The sequence below is a fragment of the Melospiza georgiana genome, unplaced genomic scaffold, assembly GCF_028018845.1.
Source record: "Melospiza georgiana isolate bMelGeo1 unplaced genomic scaffold, bMelGeo1.pri scaffold_29, whole genome shotgun sequence".
In the NCBI taxonomy this organism is placed as follows: Eukaryota; Metazoa; Chordata; class Aves; order Passeriformes; family Passerellidae; genus Melospiza; species Melospiza georgiana.
In genome coordinates, this window is record NW_026652215.1 from 7,186,784 (window position 1) to 7,212,648 (window position 25,865).

Sequence of the window (25,865 nt, forward strand, 5' to 3'; positions counted from 1 at the left end):
TGTTCAGGAAATCTGCTCAGGCTTTTCCATTTTTTCTGGTTTGAAAGCAAAACCAGTGAGAGACTCCAAGTCACAATTACAATTTATTAGGAAAAGAAAAAAAAAACAAACAACAAAATGCATTCAATAATACAAAAGAAAAAACATTGACAAAGTCAGAATACAACTTGACACCCTGTTGGTCAGGGTGTTGTTAGCAGTCCAGTTGGAATGGTGGCTGCAGTCCTCCTGGAGTGGCAGATGTGGTTATGTTGGAGCAGTGATCCTGTAGTAGGGTGTAGTCTTCCTCTGAAGATCCAATGGAAATGGCAGCTGTTCCCTGGGAAATCCAGTGGAAAGGCAGCTTGTTCGGTCCCAAACCCCAGATTATATCCTGGTGGGGATGCTTAACTTCTCCCCACTGGGCGGAGCATCTCACAATGAGCTAAAATCATTCTATAAGTCATGGGGTGGGTCAAGAAATGGCTCCCAGAGGGAGTTATCTCTGAGTCACATGGCAAGGCATTGATTGGCCCATTTACAGGAGATAAGGAAAAAGTAATGCCCTTCCTGCTTTCAACAGCTCTTGAAGATTGGAATAGAATACATCTTTACATTGTAACCTAGGACATCTATCACTGATGGAAGGGTGGGATGGAATAACTTCATATTTGAGGTCATTTTGAGCTCTGCTGGGGGTTTCCCGAGGTCTGGTAGTGCTGTTGGCTTCAGGAACAGTTTGGGCAATGGCTCTGGGACTGAGGGCTGGGTGAAAAATGAGAACGGTTGTTAGTCTTGTATTTACAGTCTTTTGCTATATGTCCAGTTTTCTCGCAGTTATAACAGTTTCCACTGCCTTTATTACATTCTGTATTGTGGGGAAGCACATTTAATGCAACCAGCGCTTCCATTGCACCCTGGCCTGTGGCCTTGGCTAGGCTGGAGTCACGGTCTGAGACCACTTGGCAAATGCAAGCATCAACCATCTGAGTGATGGTCGGCTCATGGACAAGGCGGAGGGTGTCCAGAACCTTTCTGCACTCAATAATGGCATTACAGAAAGCTAATTTGCTAATAAGATAATCCCAGACCTTTTGATCATCTACGTGTTTTTCCAGCACTTTATTAAGGTGATCGACAAATTTGATGTAGCTCTCATCCAGGCCCTGGCAAATGTCAGTGAAGTCAATGTGGGATGTAGAAGTGCCAGGTGGAGGAGGGTAGACCTTGCAGCACCTTTGAGATCTTCCAGTATTGACCGGGGGAGGACTTCAGCCTGATATTGCAGTCTAGTATAGTCTCCTTCCCTGGTAACACAGTCCGTTGTGAGGTGTTGTCACCGTTCTTCCTCAACATAACCTTTTGGCAATTCATTAAATTTATTTATCCAAAGTTGTTTCCACAAAATAAACTCAGCAGGTGACAATATAATTTTTATACACTCTATTAAATTTTATGGTACCATCGTGTGGGCAGTAAATGGTGCATCCAGCAAATTCTTAAAATAGGGAGAACTCCTCCCATAGTCCTTTGCAGCATTAACTAAGTCCTTAATTTCCCTATGGAGGTAGAGAATCCAAGATTCAGATGGCACCTGTGCAGTATAAGCAGGGGCCAAAACCTAAATGGGAATCCATAGGGAATAGATTTAGGTTTTGGCCCCCGCTTATACTGCCCAGGTGCCACCTGAATCTTGGATACCACCTCCCAGTCCCCCTCCTTTGCAGCTTTGCTCCACATCCTCTTCCAAGAATCCTTGGGCTCATCCTCACTCTCAGATAAGCTATCGCTCTCTTCCTCTGCAGAGGAAGCAGGTCTGCTGGGAGGGGCGTAAGGCATTCAGCCAACTGGCAACACACTGCGTTGAAGGCCTTTGGTAGCCAAAATGGCTTCCTTCCAGTTGGCCCCATGTCCAGTTCCAGGGTTGGAACTCAACATCAAGGTGGGGCCTGTCACAGGGGAGGTACGTGGAGCAAAGGCAGGAAATGGGGATGAAGGCCAAAGGGAATCTAAAATGGTGGTCTCTCTAACAGGAGCATTGCCATCTTGTGATTTATAGGAAGGGGGATTAGGATCAGGAGATGAAGGAATGTGGGTGAGGGAACATCTCAGGGCAGCATGGCCACTACCACCCTGAGGAGAGGACAGAAAAGGAAGGGAGATGACAGGCAGCAGATGGCTTGTCTCTGCCAAAGGGCGGACTCCATCTCCTGTCCTGTTCTCAGGGAACATGGGTTTGGGAATGTGGTGGGAGGATTGAATAAACCAGGACAATGGGTTGGAACCATGAACTCGTTACATGATCCCATAAATTGAATGAAACAACAGATACAATTTCCCAACTTTTAAAACCCCTTGACCCCTTGTGTTTGTAAAATATAAAGCTTTTTCCCAACAGCATCCCAAAATAGTAACTGATAGATAGAATCAACAGACATATCAGGAAACTCCTCAAATAACCATGAACAATACCTTTTAAACTCCCCTCAGAAAATGAACTCCCCTCTAAATTTAAAACTCTCCAACACTTAACAAAAACATCCTTTGCAGCTTGGAACTGATTATTTTCCATAGCTGCACCCAATGAAAGAGGAAATGCCCATCCACAGGAACGGAAAATCAAAAGCCCAAACCCCTGGGAGCTCTCTGCCACTCAGTCACTCACTCTCAGTCTCACAGACACAATCTTCAGCCAAAGTGGGGCCTGTGGGGCTGTCAGCAAAGCTGGTCCCACAGATGTTGAGGGGATTGTTGACTTCTTCAGTGAGATTCAATAAAACTCAAGTCTCATTTCAGCATTGTGGTTGACCTGAAGGGGTACAGCTTCCAGTGACATCTGGCTGGCAGGATCACTGCTGGAGACGCTACCGGAGACCTTAACAAATCATGTCCCTGTTTGAGTGCCATGTGTAGCATCATTGCTCTGCTGAGGCCCTTGTAGCATCCAGCACTCATGAGCCCAAAGCTCACTGCTACCTTAGAAAGCTGACAGAACAGGCAGGATGGGTTTTCATATGATCTCCTGCAAACTGGGTTCATTGGTACAGGAACAGGGTACACAGCTGAACAGGGTCCAGGGATGAAGACAGGGTGTAGGCTGAGGGAACAGGGCCTTATATGGGGTAGTGAGCTGAGAGTCAGAGTCCAATGGATATGGGGGAAAATGGTGCAGAGAAGGGGTCAGAGCTCAGGTCAGCCAATAGGGAAACAAGGGTGGAGGAATGCAGCAAACTATGGTCAATGGAGGGACAGAGGGAGAACATTCTAGGGCTAAACAAATGTAGGCAATAGGAGTTGAACTAGGATAATTAGGCCAATGGGCCAATGGGGTAACATAACGTGACATGAATCATGTGTCTGCAAAGATCAATGGGAGAAGAAAGCATCTCACCCTAACCTGAAAGCCTATTCCTCTTATCTGGAACCAGTCCTCCATGTCTAGGGGATTGAGACTCTGATGGCAGGGCTCTGGGCCTCCACACATCCTCACAGCTGGCCCAGGGCAGGTCTGGAGTGGTCTTGGTGGCAGCTTGGGCTTGGCACACACTTGAGGAGGGTGTCTGTTTTCAACAGGGAGCTTAGGAGTTTTAGATTACTAAAATAAAAGAAGAAAAACCCCACTCTGACTGAGTGCAGCAAGTTCTCCAAGATAAGCTGACCCCAGGTGAGTGAGGAGAGACAGGATGGGGTTTGGAAATGTGGAGCAAGGCTCTCCACACTGGGTCAGATCTCAAGACACAGCTTCTCAGAGCAGGCCAGACCTCCTTAGGAAAGCCCCTGGGTCTATCAGTCACAGAATGCTGCTATCATTTCTTCTCTAAAGAGAACCATACACGCCTAAACCAGGAATATGGATATATTGGAAGCTATTTGAAATATTTCTCTGTAACAATAGAAAAAGAACTTCCTAGTGAGCTGCACTACAGTAGAGGGAAATCAAAGCAAAACCATGGTTTGTCAGCATGTACTTGATCATAATGAGCCCCATGGTGCATTTGGAGCTGAGCCCTGAAACCTCAGGGCCTGAGAGGAGATTGCACAAACCTTTCCAGGAGTGAAAGACGGACAAAAAACCCAAAGTGTCTTGAGGCATGAATGTGTCCCTCTGAGGTCCATCCCCAACACAGGCTCCTCATGACTCCTTGGAGGAGAGTATTGGTGGCCAGGATGGCATGAAATCCTCTCAGAGACTCAATGTAGAAAGGAAAATCCAAAGTACCTTAAAAACCTTGAGTATCTCAAAACATTAATGAGCACTACTGAGTGTCAGTACAAAGCTCTCAAGGGACTTGTTAAAGCAGATAACTGGGGCCATGATTGTACAAAGCTCTCACAGAGCCTGTATCAAAAGGGAAACACCAAATACTTTGAAAATACTAAAGTACCCTGAAGTATTAATGAGCCCCAATGAGTGTTGTTACTGACAAAGCCTCTCCAGGGACTAATTACAGCGGATAGTTGGAGCCCATGATTGCAGAAACCTCCCAGAGACTCCAAGTTAAAAACCAAATCAAAGTCCTTTGAAAAACCTGCAGAGAGGCTCCCAGCACAGAGGCAGCTCCTGGCAAGGGCAGCGCTGCAGAGAGACAGCTCTGGCCAGGAGCAACTCCTGTGCACAGCCCAGCAGGGCTGGGGCACTGCCTGCAGCCACCCCGGGCACAGCACAGGGACACAGAGGGGTTAAACTCAGCCTGGGCTGGGAGCGCAGAGCAGAGCTCACTCAGGGCTCACTAGAGCAGAAATCAGCCCAGGTTTGAAACAGTCATTCCCTGGCTGTGGGAAGAGAAGCTGCCGTTCCTGCAGGGATCTCCTGGAGCTGGCACATCCCACAGTTTTGAGGACCTTTCAGGAGGACTCTCAGAGCTGCTCCAGGGCAGGGCTGTGGCCATAGGGCAGGGCTGGCTTTCCCTGCTGCCCCAGCTCAGGCACAGCCCAAGGCAGCTCCTGTTGCCAGGCTCTGCTGCAGGGCTGAGCAGCCGGGGCTGCAGCCAGGGGTGCCCAGGGCTGTCCTGCAGAGCAGGGTCCTGCAGCCCAGGGCGCTGTGCTAGGGCAGGGACTCTGCTGCCTGCCAGGGACAGCTCTCAGCCAGCCCGGGGAGCTGCTCCCAGCGCTGGGGAGAAGCTGGGGGGGGAAGGAGCCACCCTGAGCAGGGCAGGGGCTGCTACTGAGAGGGGCTGGGTGGGGCAGGGCTGCTCCCAGCTCCAGACCTGCCTGGGCACAGCTCCGGAGGACACTTCCCAAAGAAGGTAAGCCAGGGATTGCTGGAAAGGTCAGGAGCTTTCCTGAGAGTGTTTTCAATTTCCTACTTAGAGAAAGATGTGAATGTTGGAGTGGTGACAAAAAGATTTTTGTATTTTTTACATTTTTATATATTCATACCTCTCTAAATTACTATTATATAGTTACAATTCTATAATCCTTACTTAACTCTATTAAACTCTTAACTGTATTAAATCACTATTATATTCTTATATAGCTTTAATTCTGAATTAAATCTAGTATGTTTCCTTACCTTTCTCTTAATAACCTGACTGTCTAAATATATTCCTAAAATGCTGTATAGTCCTATTCTTTTATATAGTCCTGAAATACTATATAGTCTTCTAAGAATTGGACATATAGGAGCATTTTGGGTTTTGAGAATGATCAGAATATGAGCAGTCATTATAAAAAGTGAAGGCAAAGAAGCCTTTGAACCTACTCCAATGGGTTGACCCAGGGGTGTGTAACTAGGGAAACTAAATCTCCTTTTGGATGCTCCTGTTAAATATCCTCATTATCAACCTTAATAAATTGTTGAAATTGGGAGGTGGGTGTGCCCTTTCCCACTGGGACACCTGGAAGCTTCCAATAAGTGTCTGGCTTTTACTTTACTTTACTGTTCTAACACTGCTGCAAGGGTTTTTTTTTTTTCCTTTGGATTATAGACAACAGGGGGATGAGAGAAGCAGATCAGGAATTGTAATCCCAGAATCACAGAACATTCTGAGTTGAAAGTCACACACAGGATCATCAAAGGAATGTTTGAACATTTACACAGACTCCAGAACTGTGACTTAAGCTGGTCAGTATCTCTGCTGGGAGTCTCTCAAAGGCCCTCAGCCACTCCTCAGCCCTGGACAGCAGCAGCATCACCTCTGCAGGGCCCAGCAGGGCTCTCCTGAGCTGCCCTTGCCCAGCTGCACACAGAGCCTGCCCCAGCCAGGGCCCTGCACACAGGCAGGTTTCTGTAGGGCCCCGGCCAGGGCACACAGGCTGGGATGGGCTCTGTGAGCGCTGGCAGGGACAAGGCTCCTCTCAGGAGGGAATGTGCAGGCCCAGGGAGAGCTTCAGGGAAGGAGAGGGGGCTGAAGAGAGCAGAGCTGGGGCAGGATGAGGGCACGGTTTGTGTGTGGGAGGTGCCAGGCACAGCTGGGCAGGGGAACACTGTCCTGAGTGCCCGGCTGTCTCTGCCCTGCCCTCTCAGGCACAGCACCACAACATCTTCTCTTGGTTCTGCCCTGCCCTGATATTGACCCTGTTACCTGCTGCTCTCAGGGAGGCTCTGGCATTTGCAGCCGCTGAGTCAGGCACTGCCCTTGGCATTCCTGCCAGGCAGGGGTGTGTCCATGGGAATGGGGTGTCCAAGCTTCCCTGGCACCTGTGGGGCTGTGGGCAAAGCAGTCCATGGGAAAGGGGAATGAGCTGAGCCCCCTCCCTGAGATCCCATCATGGGCACAGCCAGGGATCTCCTTGCTGTGCCCTTCCAAGCTCTGAGCTGCCCTCCTGGGTGCAAATCTGTGCCAGAGCCTCTGGGAGCTCCCTGAATGTCCCATGGGGAAGGGCAGAGCTGCAACAGCTGAGGAAATGCTGTTGGGTTTGCCAAGGGGGCCGTGAGTGTCCTTGGCACAAGGGGGTTCTGAGACCTTGTCCAGAGACCTTGAGAGAGAGTGAGAAATTCAGGGATCCCTCTGCTCTGGGTAGGGTCTGGTTTATCCCAGGGAGACCCAAGAGTGTGACTGTGCTCTGATTGCAGCCTAAGGTGCAAAGCCAGGGCAGCTGGGAACAAGCCCATCCAGTCCCTCACCTTCCTTTAGCCACAGGGAATACTTTCCCTCTCACATCTCTAAGTGGGAAACTCTGAGTGCAGCCGAAATGCTGGGGATTTCTGACCTCAGAGAGGCAGGAATGATGTGTGGGTAGGAAAACAATTCCTAAAACCAACTCCTGCCCTCTATTTCCTTTAGAAATGGGAGTGCAGACACTACCAAGACTTTCTGCATTAGGAGTGGTTCCTCTGACAAATCCTGAATATCCAGCCTTGTCCCTCTGCCCCATGGCCACAAACCCAGAGCAGTGGGGCAGGGATGGCTCCTCAAGAGCCCCCATGCACAGGCCTGGCTGCTCCTGGCAAACTCAGCCAGCACAACTGGAGCTCAGGCAGGGGACCCAGGTGAAGGTTTTCCCAGAGAAGGAACAAGGGTGGGTGAGTCCCAGCAAGACAGTCTGCAGGGAATGGCCCAGGTTTGGCTCCAAGCAGCCTCTCCTGACCTATCACTGTCCTTTCTCCATGAACAGGTCCCCATGTGCAGCCACAGCAAATGTCCAACAGCAGCTCCATCAGCCACTTCCTCCTGCTGGCATTGGCAGACACACGGCAGCTGCAGCTCCTGCACTTCTGCCTCTTGCTGGGAATCTCCCTGGCTGCCCTCCTGGCCAACAGCCTCATCATCAGCGCCGTAGCCTGCAGCCACCACCTGCACACGCCCATGTTCTTCTTCCTGCTCAACCCGGCCCTCAGCGACCTGGGTATGATCTGCACCACTGTCCCCAAAGCCATGCACAATTCCCTCTGGGACACCAGGGACATCTCCTACACTGGATGTGCCACACAGCTCTTTTTCTTTGTGTTCTTCATTGGAGCAGAGTTTTATCTGCTGACCATCATGTGCTACGACCGCTACGTTTCCATCTGCAAACCCCTGCACTACGGGACCCTCCTTGGCAGCAGAGCTTGTGCCCACATGGCAGCAGCTGCCTGGGCCAGTGCCTTTCTCAATGCTCTGCTGCATACAGCCAATACATTTTCCCTGCCCCTGTGCCATGGTAATGCCTTGGGCCAGTTCTTCTGTGAAATCCCACAGATCCTCAAGCTCTCCTGCTCACAGTCCAACTTCAGGGAACTTGGGCTAATTGCTGTTAGTGTGTGTTTAGTATTTGGCTGTCTTGTGTTCATTGTTTTCTCCTATGTGCAGATCTTCAGGGCTGTGCTGAGGATCCCCTCTGAGCAGGGATGGCACAAAGCCTTTTCCACCTGCCTCCCTCACCTGGCTGTGGTCACCCTGTTCATCAGCACTTCATTTTTTACATACCTGAAGCCCCCCTCCATGTCCTCCCCATCCCTGGATCTGGCCCTGTCAGTTCTGTACTCGGTGGTGCCTCCAGCCCTGAACCCCCTCATCTACAGCCTGAGGAACCAGGAGCTCAAGGCTGCAGTGTGGAGACTGATGATGGGATTGTATCACAAACAATAACCTTCTGGCCAATTTGTGCAACTCACTTGTAATAAAAGCCATCTTTGATACTCCTTTTTGTTTTCATTTTGGAGGTTCTTTACTGTTGTTTTTATTTTTTTCATATTTACACAGATAAATGACACTTTTTCTGCTATTTCTCATTTAATTTCTCTCCACCTTCCCTGTGGTCACAGACTGTGCCAATGAGGAGCTATTCCCTTGGTGGGTTTTTAGGGAACTAAAGATGTCCCAGCAGAGTTTTCTGCAGAGATGCTGTTTAGTTGCCTTCTCTGGAGCTGCAGCAGCAATGTCTGTGTGCAGAGCTGGGGGCAGATCAGTGCTAGCACAGCAGCTGTGCCCAGCAGCAGCAGCAGCACTTGGTGTTGCCAGTGCTGCTGCTGTGGCCCTGCCCCGCTGCCCTGGTGGCCCGGGTGTTGCTGCAGGGCCTGAGTGCTCTTGGGGCCGGGCACAGCCCTGGGGGTGGCAGTGCCGGGGCTGCAGCAGGGACAGGCCATGGGCACTTCTGGGGCAGCACTGACGCCTCAGGCCAGGCCCTGGGGGCTCCAGGCTCCTTGCCCAGGCTCTCTCAAGAACATGCACAGGCCAATGCTCAGCACAGAAAAGCCCTGTGAGCACCTGGCCATGGGCAGGCTGGGGGCAAACAGCATGGCTGGGGCTCTGCAAGGGCCATGGGGCAGATGGGAAGGAGCAGCAGAGCAGGGGCCGATCCATCCCCAGTGTGCTGCACAGCCCAGGGCAGCATCCAAGAGTGTCCTCATGGAGCTGCCAACAACATCCTCCCTCTGCAGCCCTGGCCTCTCCCCCAGCTCACACAGGTGCCCCATCCTTGCAGGCACAGACACGGCAGCACTGGCTCAGGAGACCCTGTTTGCATTGCACACAGCAGGCGGGAGCACCCCCATGCTGTTGGTGTGGGGACATGAACCTGAGGGAGCACAAATGCCATCATCCCCTTGGGCCAGCAAGGGCTGGGGGACACCAGGGAAACCTCTCAGCTTTGTCCGGGCTTCTGCACTCAGCCAGAAAGTTTGTTCCCATCAGTTGGGAGTTTCCTGTCCCACTGCAGATGCTGTTGCTCAGAGCCAGGGCTGCCTGGCAGCCACTCCCAAAATGCCCTGAGCATTTCCCTTGCTTCACCCTGGCTTTCTTTACAAATTTCCTGATACAAATTCCTTCTAATTGCCCACCCCAGGGGACCCAGAACTCAACACAGCACTCGAGGTGCTGCCCAACCAGTGCCCAGCAGAGGGGAAGAATCCCTGCCCTGCTCCTGCTGGCCACACCATTCCTGATCCAGCCCAGGAGCCTTTGGCCTTCTTGCAGACCTGGGCACACTGCTGCCTCATGCCCAGCCTGCTGTCCATCAGTCCCTGCAGGTCCCTTTCTCCCTGGCTGCTCTCCAGCCACTCTGTCCCCAGCCTGTAGTGCGGCAGGGGTTGTTGTGGCCAAATTGCAGGACCTGGCACTTGGACTTGTTAAACCTCACCTTGTTGGATCACACATCCCTGTTAAGCCACACCTGGATCCAGCCTGTCCAGGGCCCTGTACAGAGCCCTTCTACCTCCATCAGATCCAAACTCACACCCAGTTTGGTGTCATCTGCAGATTTGCTGATGTTGGACACAATCCCCTCATCAAGACCATTACATGCAGACATTGAAATCCACGCTGGCTGGCTCTGATCCCTCGGCCATCCTGTGGGTGCCCTGTGATGGCACTCAGGGTGATCTGTTCCATAACCTTGCTGGGCACCCAGGTCAGGCTGACCGGCCTGGAGTTCCCCAGCTCCTCCTTCCAGCCCTTCTTGGGGATGGGCTCACACTGGCACCTCCAGTCCCCTGGGCCCTCCCTGCTGAGCCAGCACTGATGGTAAATGATGGAGAGCAGCTTGGGGAGCTCATCCACAGCTCCCTCATCTCCCTGGGATGGATCCCATCTGCACCCAGAGACACCTGTGAGCATCTGAGTGGCTCAGCAGGTCACCAACTGCTTCCTCCTGGATTCCAGGGGCTGTTCTGCTGCCTGTGCCCATTTACCAGCTCACCTGAGCACTTGTCCTGAGGACAGCCTGCCCTAATATCGAAAATTGAGAGAAACAAGATGTTAAGTAGCTCTGCCTTCTCCTTATCTTTAGTTTCTATATTCCCCACTGCATCCAATAAAGAGTAGAGGTTCTCCTTATCCCATGTTTTGCTATTAAATTAATTGTGGAAACATTATCTATTTTTTTTTTCACGGAAGTGTTCAGGTTAAACTCTAATTGAGCTTTCACCTCTTGACTTTTTTTCTGCACGACTTAGCAACATCCTTAAACATTTCTTAAGCTGCTTGACCTTCTGTCCAAAGTTGATGCACCTCTTGTTACCCTTGAGTTCCCACAAAATCTCCACGGCCAGCCAGGCCAGTCATTTTCCTCACTAGCTCATCGTTTGCCACACTAGGACAGGCTGCTCCTTCCCCCTTAAGATTACTTCCTTGAAATGTGTCCATCCTTCCTGGACCCCTTTTTTTTAAGGGATGTTTTCCTTAAAAAAAATCAGTGCCTGATTCAGTACTCCCCAAATCAGCATCCTAAATAGGCCAAAGTCTGCCCTTCCTAATTCCAGTGTAGAAGTTTTGTTGCTGTCCCTCCTTCTTTCATAGAATATTGAAAACTTGATTGTTTCATGGTCACTGTGCCCCAGGCAGCCTCCGAGCCCCAAATCTGCTACCAGCTCTTCTCTGTTTGTGAACAGCAGCAGACAGAGCTTTCCTTGGGAGTGGGAGTGTTACCAAAAATTCAGTAAAATAGAAAACTCCTTCACACCAATGCAACAATAAAAAGCAGTATTATTTATTCAGGGGGATTCACAGGGGACAGCTCCTCCCAAAGCCATGCAGGCTGAGAGCAGGAAAATTTCTGTTTATATTCTGTATTTTGCATACATATTCATTGATTTTCCCAGACAAAATATACATCTGATAATCATTTTCCCTAAATCCTTGATGTATTTCCCCTCCCCTGTTCTCCTGGGGGTCTCTCTTTTGGTCCCTGGTGGTCATGGACCCCAATGTTCCAGTGGCCCTGGCTGAGCTACCAGGACAGTGAGGCTGGTCAACTTCCAGTTCCCCTTCTCACTCAGTGGGCATTGTGTGGTTTCCATAGGCCTGGGGTTGTGGAGAACAAGCTCCAGGTGTCAGCTCAGCTGGTGTATACGATTTATCATCTCATAACATGAGGTCACAGAGTGGGCTGTGGCATCACAGAGTGGGTTATGTGGGGTCATTGAGAGCTATGACATAATAGACTGCCTCTGTGACATCACAGAGCCCGCTGTGATATCACAGGGCAGATGTCAGACATCACACAGCAGACTATGACATCACAGATTTGGCTGTAACATCAGAGACCAGTTGTGTGACATTAGAGACTGGGCTGTGACATCACAGACGGACTGTGTGACATCCCAGCAGGGCTGTGTCAGGTCACTGGGTTGGTCACTCTGCCCCAGCTCCCCCTCACAGTTTCTCCCAATAACTCCAATGCTGTTCATGCCCAGCAGGGTCCCTGTCCCCCGGGATCCCCCCGGCCCACCTGGAGCCACAGCCTCCACCAAAGGATGTTCCACAGGATCCACCCCAGAGACTGACAGGGGACAAGGGGCCAGGGCTGTGTGAGTGTCACCAGGACATCAAGGATGGGGATTATCCAGGTCACTGTGGCCTAGATTTGGTTCCCTAGGGCAGGAAGTATGTCTGGCAGCTGGAGCAGGGTCTGGGAAGGGCCTCCAAGGTGGGGCTGGAGCCCTTGTGCTGTGAGCAGAGGCTGAGGGAGCTGGGCTGGTCCAGCTTGGAGCAGGGAAAGCTGAGGGGCTCCTCATGCCAGCCTGGCAGTGCCAGCAAGGAGGGGATGGAGAACACAGAGCCAGGCTCTTCACAGGGGGGGCTGGTGGGAGACAAAATCCAATGGGTGGAAGGGGAAAGAGGAGACGTCAGCCAGGGTATGAGGAGATGAAATGAGTCAGGCTGCTTTCAGCATTTCCTCAACACCAAGAGCAGCCTGACCTCCCATCTCCATCCACCACTGACAGCTTTGCAAATCAGGAATTGTTGGATCTGCTTTGCACCCACTCCAGGACAAGCATCCTGATACAAGAACTTAATTGTTCTTTTGTCTGAAATTAATTTTAGTATGGAAATCACCTGTGAATGGTGGACTCATCAGATGCTGCTGGGATGTTGCAAATAGCTCAGGGAAGAGCGTGATTGTTATGATATGGTGTCCTGTTCAACTGGGGCCTGTTTGCCATGAAGAGAAATTTTCTGTGCCTCTGAGTGACACCAGTTCCACACCCCCCAAAAGACACAAACGTGATGAGTTGTGGTTCCCCCTCCAGTGGTAGCACTTGGACCTCCCTCCATAGCCAGAGCAGAGCTCCCTTATCCCACAAAGTCCCTGGCAATGCAGGGATGAAGGAAACAGGACAGGCTGTGGGGATCAGGGGCAGGGCACGGCCAGGGATTTGGGGTGGTTGTAAGCCCAGGGTAGGACCTGGCCCTTGGCTGTGGTGAACCTCATCGAATTGTCCTGGGCCCATGGCTCCATCCTGTCCAGATCCCTCTGCAGAGCTTCCTGCCCTCCAGCACAGCCACACTGCCACCTAGCTTGGGCTCACCTGGGAACTGGCTGAGGGTGCCCTCGATGGCCTCATCCAGATCAGCAATAAAGAGATTGAACTGACCTAGCCCCAGTTCTGAGCCCTGGGGACACCCCTGGATGTGACTCCATTCCTCATCTGCTCTGAGTGCCCGGGGTTGGATGAGGGAAATAATGGGGAGGAGATAGAGACAAAGTGTGATTGATTGTCAGCCATGAAGGGTCTGGATTTTCATATCTGTTCAAACTGCATGAAGAGGTGCTGGGGGTCAATATCAATTGGACATTGCTGATATCAATCTATGAACAAAATAAGAAAACAGGAAAAAACAATTCTCTCTGCATTGTTTTAAATACAGTATATTCACTTTAAATAGACTTCTGAAATCTGTCTAATTAACCAAAGAACACTTGAAAACTTAGATTATTCCCAAGGGCTTTTCTTGTTCAGGTGTGTTTGGAACAAATATTTATGAGCCTTTTAAATTGAATTTCTGAACGGAAGACCTCAAGAAAAAAGAGGCCTCTGGAGAAATAAAATTCATCATCAACCTCCAAGTGGCTGAGAATTCATCACCATCCGAGCAGCTATGGACAGAAATGGGCACAGCTTTGTGGCTGCCCCAGCTTCAGCATGGGCCCTGGGCCTGGAGCAGGAGCAGGTCTTGTGGGGTCCAAGGCCGGGGCTCTTGTGCTGCCCTGGGCAGATGGGATGGCAGCAGGGGCTGCAGAGCTCTCAGCACCTCAGCCCGAGGGGAGCAGGGCAGCCAGGGAGCCTCCTTTGGCCTTGGCCAAGATCCTTCCCCCATGGCGGGGGCTGAGTCCTGTGGCAGCTGCAGCTGCTGCTGTGCCCTTGCCAGGGGCTGAGGCCGTGGGGCCAGTGCCCAGAGCAGCCTGGCCAGAGCAGAGCTGTGGGGCCAGAGCCAGCTGGGCTGGGCTGGGGAGAGGCCCTTGGTGCTGCCCAGAGCTCAGGGCAGCTGGCAGAGCTTGCAGGGAGCTGGGCTTGGCTCAGAGAGCCTGGCCCAGAAACCATCAGTGTCCATTTCAGCCTGACTGAGCATGCATGGGCAGGACTCAGGCCAGGCCTTGTGGGGCAGGGCCAGTGTCTGTGCAAGGCATTGCAAACAGGCAAGTGGCCCAGAGAGGAGGCTGCTCTGTGCCCTTGGTGGCATGGACAGAGCAGGGAGGGGGCTAAGGACATTTGCCAGCACCAGCCTCTGTGCCCAGCCCTTGGCAGCCCTGGCTGCTGAGTTCAGCTTTGGCCTGGGCTGAGTTTGGCTGTGGCCCAGCTCCATCCTCCTGCAGGGCTCAGGGCCTGTTCCCGGTCATGGCTGGCCCTGGCTGCCTCTCTGTTGGCCCAGAGGCAGGCAGAGCCCGGGGCAGGGCTGTCTGTGCAGCCCCACAGGTGCCCCGGGCTCTGCAGGAGCTGGCAGAGGCTGCCCAGCAGGGAGGCCATAGGGCACAGAGCCCCAAGGCTGCTGTGGGCACCACGGCACGGGGGCCGTTCCCAGCTGCAATGCTACTGGCCTGGGCTGGGCCTGCACAGGGGCTGGGCCACCGTGACTGGGCCAGCACAAGCCCACAAAGGGGCCACGCAGCCGCTGCCGGGGCTGACAGCAAGGCCAGGCACACACAAGCAATTGCTGAGCATGGCCTGCACTGCCCAGGCCTGACTGTGCCAAAGGCAGAGCTCAGCTGCCCTTGGGGGCTGCAGGAACACTCCAGAGCCCAAAGAGCCTCCATGGCTGTGCTGGAGACCAAGGCTGCAGGAGGGAAATGCAGGGCTGCTGCGAGATGGGGAGGGCATTGAATTCCAGCACACACCTCTGCTCTCTGGGATCCCAGCACCATGCTGGGCCCTGTTTCATACTGGAGCAGAGCAGATGTTGATGGGACAGGAGCCCTGCGGGGCTGTCAGGGACCTGCAGCTTGCAAGGTGCTCTGCTCTCCCTCAGGTGCTCTTGGAGAGATCCATTCGAAGTTGGGCACCTCAGGTCACAAGTGGCACTGCCTGTTCATGGGCGCACAACTGATGTCTGCCTGGAAAGGGGCTCAGGTTTTATTACCTGTTAATTCCATAATATGCAAGCAAATATTGATTATCTGTGCAATTTGAGTACTCTTAAGGAATGGCAACGTTTTCCCACCAGAAACGGGGATTTCCTGGAAGTGTACTGATGGCAAGAGAAGAAATACTGATCTTCCCATCTACTTGTGTCACAAATAATCAGTCTAATATTTAATCCCTCTCTTTTTCATCAAGTGCTTCCATCTGTCTTGGTTAAATGGCCATGTCTAAGGACATCTCTTCACCAGACCAGCTGGATATTTCTTCTTCCCATTGGTCCCAGATTTCCTCCACCAGATGCTCTGTGGTCATTCAATTGCCTCATAACTGACTGGTTTCATGCTTTGAGTTTCAGGGAGTTGCCCAACCTTTCTGAAATTTAAATAAATATCACATAAGGCAACATCTTAATTGTCTTTATATCTATCACAGAATTACCTTTTCTTATATCTATGTCTAAAACTGTTCCCGCATAAAAATCTCTTGGGGATGGTGGACATGTCAGATGCTGCTGGGACATTCCAGAGAGCTGAGAGAAGAGCTGTGATGGTTATTAAACTGTTCAAATATTCAATTTGTGTTTGTTGGCATGAAACCTTTCTGTGCCTCTGAGTGTCACCAGGCCCTGAGCCCAAAGGACACAAACTTGATGAGTTGTGGTTCCCACTGCAGGGGCTGCACTTGGGCCTTGGCTCTGCACAGGAGAGCTCTTCATTCCCTTTCTCTCTTTTCATTCCTCTGTGCATGGAGGGAGCTCCTGACTTCAGCCTGTGACTCGTGTGTGCAAAGAGCAAATCTGGGCAGAATTGGGGCAGGGAGGGTTTGGGGGGACCTTGGGATCTGTGCTGGGCACAAAAGGTGCTTTCCATTGTTCTGAGGCTTTCTGCTGTGCAAATTTGATTTAATATCCAGCAGATGAATGACTTTTGCATTTGATAGAGCCGTGCCTTCCCCTGGCTTTGTTGGCTGACAAGAAATGAACATCCCTCTGTGGCTCAGGGAAACCAGGTGGGAGTTGGAGCCAAGGAGCTGAAAGCTGTAGGTGCAGCCTGGGCTTCAGGGAGCTCAGATTTGCACAAGGCTGTTCTGAGTGCCAGGGCTTGGATGGGGGAAATGGTGGGGTGAGGGCAGGGACAAAGTCTGATTGATTGTCAGCCATGAAGGGACTTCATTTTCATCTCTATTCAAACTGCATGAGGAGGTGAGGAGGTACTTGGATTCAATGTCAATTGGAGATCACACGTATTGATTTATGAACAGGGAAAAAAACCTAAGCAGGACCTAAAAAAAGTTTTCTCATTATCTTTGTAAATAAATATATTCCGTTTGAACACACTACTGAAATGGGTCAAATTAACCACAGGTGATTTGAAAACTGAAATCAAATTATTCCCAGAGGCTTGGCTTGTTAAGGTGTTCTGAATGTCAATGAGCCCTGGGCCACTGAATTCCTGCACTGAAGAGCTGAAGGCTGAACAAGCCTCTGCAGCAGGAAAATCAGCAGCAGCGTCCAAGTTGCTGAGGATGTCAGCAGCTCCCACTGAGGCCATCCCTGCCCAGAGACTGTGGGGGAATGGGCAGACAAGGAGAGCGTCCCTGGGGCTGGGGCAGCACAACTCAGAGGCACCAGTGGCTGCAGCTGGGAACTAGAGTGTGGAATGTGGCTGGGAAAGCCCTGCCTGGGCTGTGCCAAGCAGGACACACAAGCCCTGACTCCCATCCACTAAACAACTCTCTCAAGGAGACATTTAAAATTAATTACAATTCTTTGCGTACTCTGAGTTGGACTCACTAGAGAAATATCAACAAAAGATTCTTAGGAAACAACAAAACAGCTTTTACTGGAAACTTTAGAAAATCAGAGAAACTTTGGCAAATAGTTTAATATGGCATTCAATCAACACAAAACACTTCTCAAAGCATTAACTTGACCCCTTTCACCTTCAGAAACTGTAAGCGTGTTCAATTTTAAGTTACTCAAAATTGGCAAGAAGAGGGAATTAGAAGAAGGAAAAGAAAACACAGAAAGAGAGAAAGTAATAAAAGAAAATACAGAGGAGCACACACACAGCTACCAACTCCTGGATTCCAGCAGTGTTCAGATGGAAATTCCAAGAGGAGGTAGGGTCAAGATGTGTGCTTGCCTTGTGGTCAGCCTTCTGTACCCCTTGGTCTTCCTGGGCCCTTCCCCCAGGTGGGCCTTGGGGTCATTTGGTCCCTCAGGAGCTGGGCTGAGGGCTGCAGAGGTGGCTGTGGAGCATTGCCTGTGCTGTGCCAGGGACTGGCAGCCACTGCTGGGCTGGGATAGAGGCGCAGCTTTGCTCAGCACCAGAGACACCTTTCCCTTGCTTGTCCCCATCTGTCATCCCTGCCACCAGTGTTCTGCTGTACCTGGAACCTGGGGACACTTTCCCAGGCCTGTCCCTCAGATGGATCTATTTAAAGTATGAGAAACTTAAGTTTCACTCCCATTTGAGTCCCTGAGAATTTTTGGCACACTCTGTGGGACTGGGTCTGATGCAAAGAGCACCAAATCCCCAGAGGGTCATTAAAGTCCCTGTGCTGTGTCTGTGCTGTGAGCTGGGCTGGGCTCCTGGCCCAGAGGCAGCTCCTGGCAAGGGCAGCGCTGCAGAGAGACAGCTCTGGCCAGGAGCAGCTGCTGAGCACAGCCCAGAAGGGCTGGGGCACTGCCAGGGCCCCTCAGGGACACCAGCAGGGCACAGACAGAGCTCACAGGGGCTCAGCACTGGCAGGGGCTGTGGGTTGGCCCCGAGGGGGCTGTGTCACAGCAGCACCTCTGTGGCTGTGTCATAGAGGCACAGAGCAGCTGGGATGTCAGCAAGGGGCTGTGTGACAGCACAGAGGGGGCTGTGTGAGGTGACAGATTGGGCTGTGACATCACAGAATTTGTTGTGTGAGGTCATTGAGCAGCCATGGCATCATAGAGGGAACTGTGTGACAGCAAAGAGCAGGCTGTGAGATCATGGAATGCCTGTATGACATCACAGAAGGGGCTGTGAGGTCAGAATATGTGCTGTGACATTATAGAGTGGCAGTATCACATCACAGACAGGGTTTGTGACATCACTGAGGGGATTGTGACAGCACAGAGCTGCCTGTGATGTCATAGAGTAGGGTATGAGGCCATAGAGCAAATTCTGCCATCACAGAGTGTGAAACTGGGTCATCAGAGAGTGGGTTGTGACATCACTGGGTGACTGAGTAGCATCATAGAGCAGGCGGTGAAATCACAGTACAGATTGTGAAATCATAAGGTGACTTTGTGACATCACAGAGCAGCTGTATCACATCAGAGGGTGGCATCTCAGAGTTGGCTCTCTGACATCACAGGGGCTGTGTGACATCACAGGAAAGCTGTGTGAAATCACAGGAGGCTTTGTGACATCACAGGATGCTCTGTGATATCACAGGGGCTGTGTGAGGTCACTGGGGAGGTCACTCTGGCCCGGCCCCCCTCACAGTTCTCCCAAGAGCAGTCCAACCCTGCTCGTGCACAGTGGGGTCCCCTGTCCCCCCGGGTCCCCCCACCCCTGGCCCCGCAGCCTCCTCCTCCCCGCAGCCAGAGGATGTTCCACAAGATTGACCCCAGAGCCTGACACGGGGATGGGGGGCTGGGGCCCTGGGGGTAGGACAGGGGGACAGGGACCCTCCGGCAGCGTTCCCATGTCCCCCAGGGCCAGAGCCAATGCCCTTTGGCTCCACAACCCCCCACATAGTCACAGTGGTCTCCATAGAAAGGAAACAACTGAGCACCGGGGCAGATGAGAGGCAGTCACCAGAGGCCGAGTCTCGCCACACTTGACTGTATTGGGAGATTTTGTTTGGGAGAAACCCTTGCATATAGGGAATTTTAGAGGTTGAATCCTAATTTCAGGCATAGAAGCCTAGACAAGAAAGAGAGCTCTTTTCCATAGGAAGGAAAGCACAGAGCCCCAGTGCTTCACGGTCAGATGGGAAGTGGCCCTTGACATGTCAAATTCAGTGGGACCTGTCAAACAGCCCCCAGGAGGTCAAAGCAGGCAGATCTGTTCCATGGTTCCTTGATTTCATGGGTCCCCACACTGTCACAGTATTCTCCTTGATTCCATGAAGTCTTGCACTGTCACAATGGCTTCTTGGTTTCATGAGCCTCAACAGAGTCACAAGGGTCCATTGGCTCCATGCGGCACTGCTGTGTCACAATGGTTCCTTGCTTCTATGGGCCTCAGTGTTTGATTTTTGACCCTGGCATCCATACTGCCCCTGAGTTGCACAGTGGTCTCCTTGATTCCATGAGGCACCATGAGGTCACAACTGACCCTTGATTCCATGAGATTCTGTACTGTCATTGTGGTTGCTGTCAGAGGCTGGATGAGATTGATATCCCGAGACACCTTGGGATGCTCAGAATGCCCATGTGGGGCCAGGGCCGGGTCAGGCCTTGGTTTGTGGCGGGACAGAACCCCACCCCCAACCCTGGCCTGGCAGAGCTGTCAGTCACACAGTACGGGCAGTGCTAACATAGTTCTGATTGGCTGAGCTGTCAATCAATCACACACCAGCCGCTGGTGCCTACCATGGCTCTGATTGGACATGCAACTGGCAGTCTCACCCCAGGGGCGGGCCCATGAAGGAGCAGGAGGTTAAAAGCCAGGGCATGAGGGCAGTCCAGGGTCTGGATCCTGCCTTCTCCTGTGGTTCCTCTCTTTGCGATGCTGGAACCCCAGCATAGCCATGAGAGTGTTTAAAGAGCGATTTCAGTGATGGTGGATTCTTTTGACATAACGGAAAACAGCCAGAGAGAAAAAGAATTAATGCCAAGGGCAGCTGGGGAGGCCCAGACTGGCACCAGAAGAAAGGAATTTCCCTGGCAGGGCAGGGCTGTGGTGCAGTATGTCCCCAGCACGAGCCTGGAGCAGCCCAAGGCTCTGTGTGGGCAGGCAGAGGCAGGCAGGAGGCAGAGCTGTCAGCAAACGAAGGGACCAGCCAGGTGGGGCAGCCGGGGGATGCCAACAGCCTGCAGGGACAGAGGTGCAGGGCAGGGACACCGTGGGACAGCCTGGGCTGCACAGGGCACAGGGATGGGCAGCAGCTGCAAGACAGCCCTGCCAGAGCCAACTTGGGCAGCACTTTGGCCATGGCTGCTGGCCCTGGGCCTGAGGCAGGAGCAGGAGACAAGTGACCCTTGCAGGCCTGGGGCCTCATTGCCTCCTTGTCCCTGCTCAGCAGCCTGGCAGGGGCCGCCCCATGCTCCTGCCCTTGGCATTGCCCATCCCCACATGCCAGTGCCCATCCCGGGAAGAGCCCTGAGCAAGGAGGGAGGGACAGGATCTGCCTGGCCAGGGGCTGGGGCTCAGGCCTTGGCCCTTTGCATTCCTGACACACATCCATGTGTGCTCAGCACAGAGACACCTTTGCCTTGCTTGTCGCCAGCTGCCATCACCTCCTCCAGTGTTCTGCTCTCCTTGCAACCTGGAGACACTTTCTCAGTCCTGTCCCTGATAGGGATCTCTTTAAAGTACAAGAAACTTCAGTGTTTCAATCTCACTTTTAGGTCTTGAGAAGTTCTTTGAGCACACTGTGAGGAACTGGGTCTGATGCAAAGAGCACCAAAGCCCCAGAGGCTCATTAAAGTCCCTGTGCTGTGTCTGTGCTGCTGAGCTGGGCCGGGCTTCTGGCCCAGAGGCAGCTCCTGGCAAGGGCAGCGCTGCAGAGAGACAGCTCTGGCCAGGAGCAGCTCCTGTGCACAGTCCAGCAGGGCTGGGGCACTGCCAGGGCCCCTCAGGGACACCAGCAGGGCACAGACAGAGCTCACAGGGGCTCAGCACTGGCAGGGGCTGTGGGATGGCCCTGAGGGGGCTGTGTCACAGCAGCTCCTCTGTGTCTGTGTCATAGAGGCACAGAGCAGCTGGGAAGTCAGCAAGGGGCTGTGTGATAGCGCAGAATGGGCTGTGTGAGATCACCAGTTGGGCTGTGACATCACAGAGTTTGTTGTGTGAGATCACTGAGCAGATACAGCATCATAGAGGGGATTCTGTGACATCACAGAGCAGGCTGTGACATCATGGCATAGATGTATGACATCATAGAGCAGGGTGTGATGTGAAAGTGTGTGCTGTGACATATTACAGAATGGAAGTATGACATCACAAAGAGGGTTTGGTGACATCACTGAGAGGGTTGTGACATCACACAGCTGTCTGTGATATCATAGAATAGGGTGTATGGCCATAAAGCAGATCCTGCTATCATAGAGGGTGGTTCTGTGACATCAGAGAGTGGGTTGTGACATCACCAGGTGACTGTGTAACATCATAGATCAGGCAGTGACATCACAGAACAGACTGTGACATCACATGGTGAATTTGTGACATAACAGTGCAGCTGCATGACATTCCAGTGTGACATCACAGAGCTGGCTCTTTGACATCACAAGGGTGTTGTGACATCACTCTGAGTGACATCCCAGAGTGGGCTGTGACATCACAGGTGGGTCTGCGGCTTCATCGGTGGCTGTGATGCACAACAGGGACTCTGTGACATCACAGGGGGGCTTTGTGACATCACAGCAGACTGTGTGACATCACAGGGGCTGTGTGAGGTCACTGGGGAGGACACTCTGCCCTGGTCCCCCTCACAGTTCCCCCCAGAGCAGTCCAACCCTGCTCGTGCACAGTGGGGTCCCCTGTCCCCCCGGGTTCGCCCTGCCCCCGGCCCTGCAGCCTCCCCCAGAGGATGTTCCACAAGATCGACCCCAGAGCCTGACACGGGGACGGGGGGCCGGGGCCCTGGGGGTGGCACAGAGGGACAGGGACCCCCCGGCAGTGTCCCCGTTTTCACCGGGGCCAGAGCCTGGGCCAGGGCTCCTTCACCCTGTTACGAACAAGGGCTTGAGAGCACTGAAAAAATCTCTGGCAAGGGATCAGCAAAAACCAGATTGAATATTAAGGGACAGCAGCACAAAGTTCCTTGTCAAGAATCACTCCGCCCCTGACTGGACACTTCAGGCATACCAGGGAAACAAAGCAACAAGAAAACCAAACAGAATCCAGGCAATCAAACCAGAAATTAACCCAGATCTGTCTGTCCCTCTGTGTGTGTGTGTGTGTGTGTGTGTGTGTGTGTGTGTGTGTGTGTGACACAAGGACAGTGAGGGCAAGGATCAAAGGAATACAGCCAAAAAGCTTAACAAAACTCAAACTTAACAGGACTTAACTGATACCTTACCCTTAACTGATACCTTCAACTTCACAATTTGGCAAAAGAACAGCACTTAACAGCATTTAAGCTAACTTACAACCTATGACTTTACAATTAAACAGAGGAATACCACTTAACAAAACTTAGCTAATAACCTAAATTAAACTTAACAACTTACCAAAAGAACAACTCTTAGCAGCATTTAACTTTGCATAGACCTCCTGACTTAACCTTACTTATTGATATCTGGATATCCGACTGACTCAGCTATCCAAGGCACTCAAGCCCCTCAGAGAGCAGCATTTCTGCCATATTTGCCCAGCACAGGCACTCCTGTGTGCACACAGACACAAAGAGTCAGTCCAAGGCACCTGTGAGAAATTCCTCTGAGGGCAGGGAATGCTCACTGTGGATCCTTTGGCATCTCCCCAGCAGGCAAAGGGCAAAGGGTTGAGCCTGGAGGAGTGGGGGGATTGGCCCAGGCTCCGTTGTTGTTCAGGATCCCCAAGTGCAGCAAATTGGAGAGTTCCCGGCTGGGAGAGGCCCCACTCAGAGGGAGTCGCTGGCCCAGGAGAGCTCCAAGGGCTCCTTTTGGAGCGCTGTTTGCAGGGCCCCAAGAGAGGGGCTTCAGTTCCCAGCAATGGTTCAACCTGGCCACACTTGGCATCAGCAGCTTTCTTTGGCAGTGTGAGAACAGGGATGTTGTGCCACTGAGGGAACAAAAGCAGTTCCCAGGGCTGCTGCTAAAGGAACCAGGAGCTGGTTGGGCAGCAGCAGTGGCTGGAGCAGACAGTGTTTGTGATGAGCTGCAGAGGAGCTGAGCCCAGGGGCTATTGGCCAAGGCCGAGGCCCAAGGAGCATTTCTCAGCTGGCGGGGCAGCCTGAGAAGGGGAAGACGGAATGCAGCAGCACAGGGCCCATGGAACCAAGGGACCATTGTGACACTGTGGGGCCCTGTGAGACCAAGGGACCATTGTGACACTGTGGGGCCCTGTGACACCAAGGGACCATTGTGACACCAAGGGGCCCTGAGACACCAAGGGACCATTGCAACACTGTGGGGCCCTGTGACACCAAGGGACCATTGTGACCCTGTGGGGCATCATGGAATCATGGAGAGCACTGTGACATTGTGGGGCTTCATGGAACCAAGGGGACTGTACTAACACTGTGTGCTTCCATGCAAGGTAGGGAACATTGTGACACTGAGGGGCCCCATCAAACCAAGGACCATTGTGACACTGAGAAGCCTCATGGAACCTAAAGGAGAGACCATTAGGACACTTCACAGCCTCATGGAACCAAGGGGCCATTGTTACACTGTAGGGCACCATGGCACCAAGGAGACCATTGTGATACTGAGAAGACTCATGGAATCACGGACACCATTGTGACACTATGAGGCCTTAGGGAATAAGCAAAGCATTGTGACACTGTGAGGCCTCATAAGGCCTCATTGTGACCCTGGGGCTCCCTATAGAACCAAGAGGACCATTGTGATACTCTGGGGCCTTGTGAAACCAAGAGTTCAATGTGACACTGCAAGGCTGCATGGAACCAAAGCTCCAGGGTGACACAGGGGCCCCTCTGTCACAATGGTCCATTGTGACACTGTGGAGCCAATGGAGACCATTGTGACAACGCAAAGCCCCAGGGTGCAAGGTCCATTGTGACATTGCAGGATCATGGAACAGCGGAGTTACGTGACATTGTGGGGCCTGGGGAACCACGGAGACCATTGTGACACATCAAGGTTTCATGGAATCATTGGCATCATTGTGACACTGTTGGACCCATTGAACCAAGGGTCCGTGGTGACACTGCAGGTCTTCTTGAATTCAACAGGCCATTGTGACACTGTGGGGTCCCACAAAACTAGGAGAACATAGAACAGGTCTGGGTTCACCACAAGTCTGGCTGACTGGTCCAGCTTTCCTTGGCACATTGAGAGTCTCCTCATCTGCTATTGAAACACTAGGGCTCCATGCTTTTCTTCCCATGGAAAATAACTGGACTTGTCCTCCAGGCCCCCATGGCCAGAATTGGGATTTCATCTCCAAAAATTCCATATATCCAGGGATTGTTCCAATAGGAAGATTGCCAGGACAAGTCTGGCTGGCAGTGGTTTCACAAGGGTCACCTTTCATCTGTCCCCAAAAAACTGGCGAAGGCTCTGTGCTTTCCTTCCTATGGGAAAGAACTGTCCTTCTAGTCCAGGTGCCCATGGCCAAGATTGGGATATCACCTACAACATTCCCTGTTGTGAGACACTGGAGGAGATTGCTGGCTCAAAACATTAGTTGGGAGGGGGGTCACAGAGGAGGAAGGACGAGGTCCAGCCTTGCCCTGCTCTGTAAGCCCAGCACTGCCCTGCCCTGGAACCCCAGCCCCTCCCTGCCCTGGAACCCCAGTCCCCCCAGAGCCTGTATCCCAGCCCAGGAGTTTCTGTCAGTCCCTGGCAAAGCACAGGCAATGCTCCACAGCCACCTCTGCAGCCCCCAGCCCAGCTCCTGAGGGACCAAATCACCCCAAGTCCCACCTGGGGGAAGGGCCCAGGAAGACAAAAGTATATTTAAGGCTGACCACAAGGCAAGCACACATCTTGACCCTACCTCCTCCTGGAATTTCCATCTGAACAGTGTTGGAATCCAGGGGTTTGTAGCTCTGTGTGTACTCCTCTGTATCTTTTTTGTCTTTCTCTCTTTCTAATTCCCTCTTGCAAATTTTGATTAACATTACATTGAACAGTCTTGTAGTTTGTGAATTTGAATGGGCCAAGGTAATGCTTTCAGAAGTGTTTTTTGTTGATTGGATGTTGTAATAAACCTTTGCCAAAGTTTTTCTCCTTTTCTAAAGTTCGCAATAAAGACTGTTCAGTTGTTTGGAGCTCCTAAGAATTTCTTGTTGGTATTTCTCTGGTACATCCAACTAAGAGTACAGAAACAACTGTAATTCCTTTTAAATGTCTCATTGAGGGAGTTTTTTGGGGAATGGAGGTCAGGGCTTGTCTGTCCTGCTTCGCACAGCCCAGGCAGTGCTTTCCCAGCCACATTCCACACTCCATTGCCCAGCTGGAGCCGCTGGTGCCTCTGAGTTGTGCTGCCCCAGCCCCAGGGACGCTCTCCTTGTCTGCCCATTCCCCCACGGTCTCTGGGCAGGGATGGCCTCAGTGGGGGCTGCTGACATCCTCAGCAACTTGGAGGCTGCTGCTGAATTTTACTGCTCCAGAGACTTGTTCAGCCTTCAGCTCTTCAGTGCAGGAATTCAGTGTCCCAGGGCCCATTAACATTCAGAACACCTTAACAAGCCAAGCCTCAGGAGATAATTCAATTTAATGTTCAAATCATTTGCGGTTAATTTGACAGATTTCAGTAGTGTGTTCAAAGTGAATGCATTATATTTAAAAATACACTAAGAAAATATTTTTTACATCCTGCATAGGATTTTTTCCTGTTCATAAAATGAT

General features: G+C 51.9%; 1 protein-coding gene and 1 pseudogene across 1 annotated transcript; both read left to right on the top strand.

Annotated features, from left to right (window-relative positions):
* LOC131096410 (zinc finger protein 208-like) overlaps positions 1-25,865 on the top strand; it is a 1,316,393-nt pseudogene that overhangs the window by 685,184 nt on the left and 605,344 nt on the right.
* Positions 7,560-8,492, top strand: LOC131096465 (olfactory receptor 14J1-like). Its single transcript, XM_058044802.1, has one exon. The coding sequence runs from the start codon at positions 7,560-7,562 to the stop codon at positions 8,490-8,492; it is 933 nt and encodes a 310-aa protein (XP_057900785.1).

Excerpts from the sequence above, each read along its gene's own strand:
- LOC131096465 (XM_058044802.1), top strand. The coding sequence starts at position 7,560 with ATGTCCAACAGCAGCTCCATCAGCCACTTCCTCCTGCTGGCATTGGCA.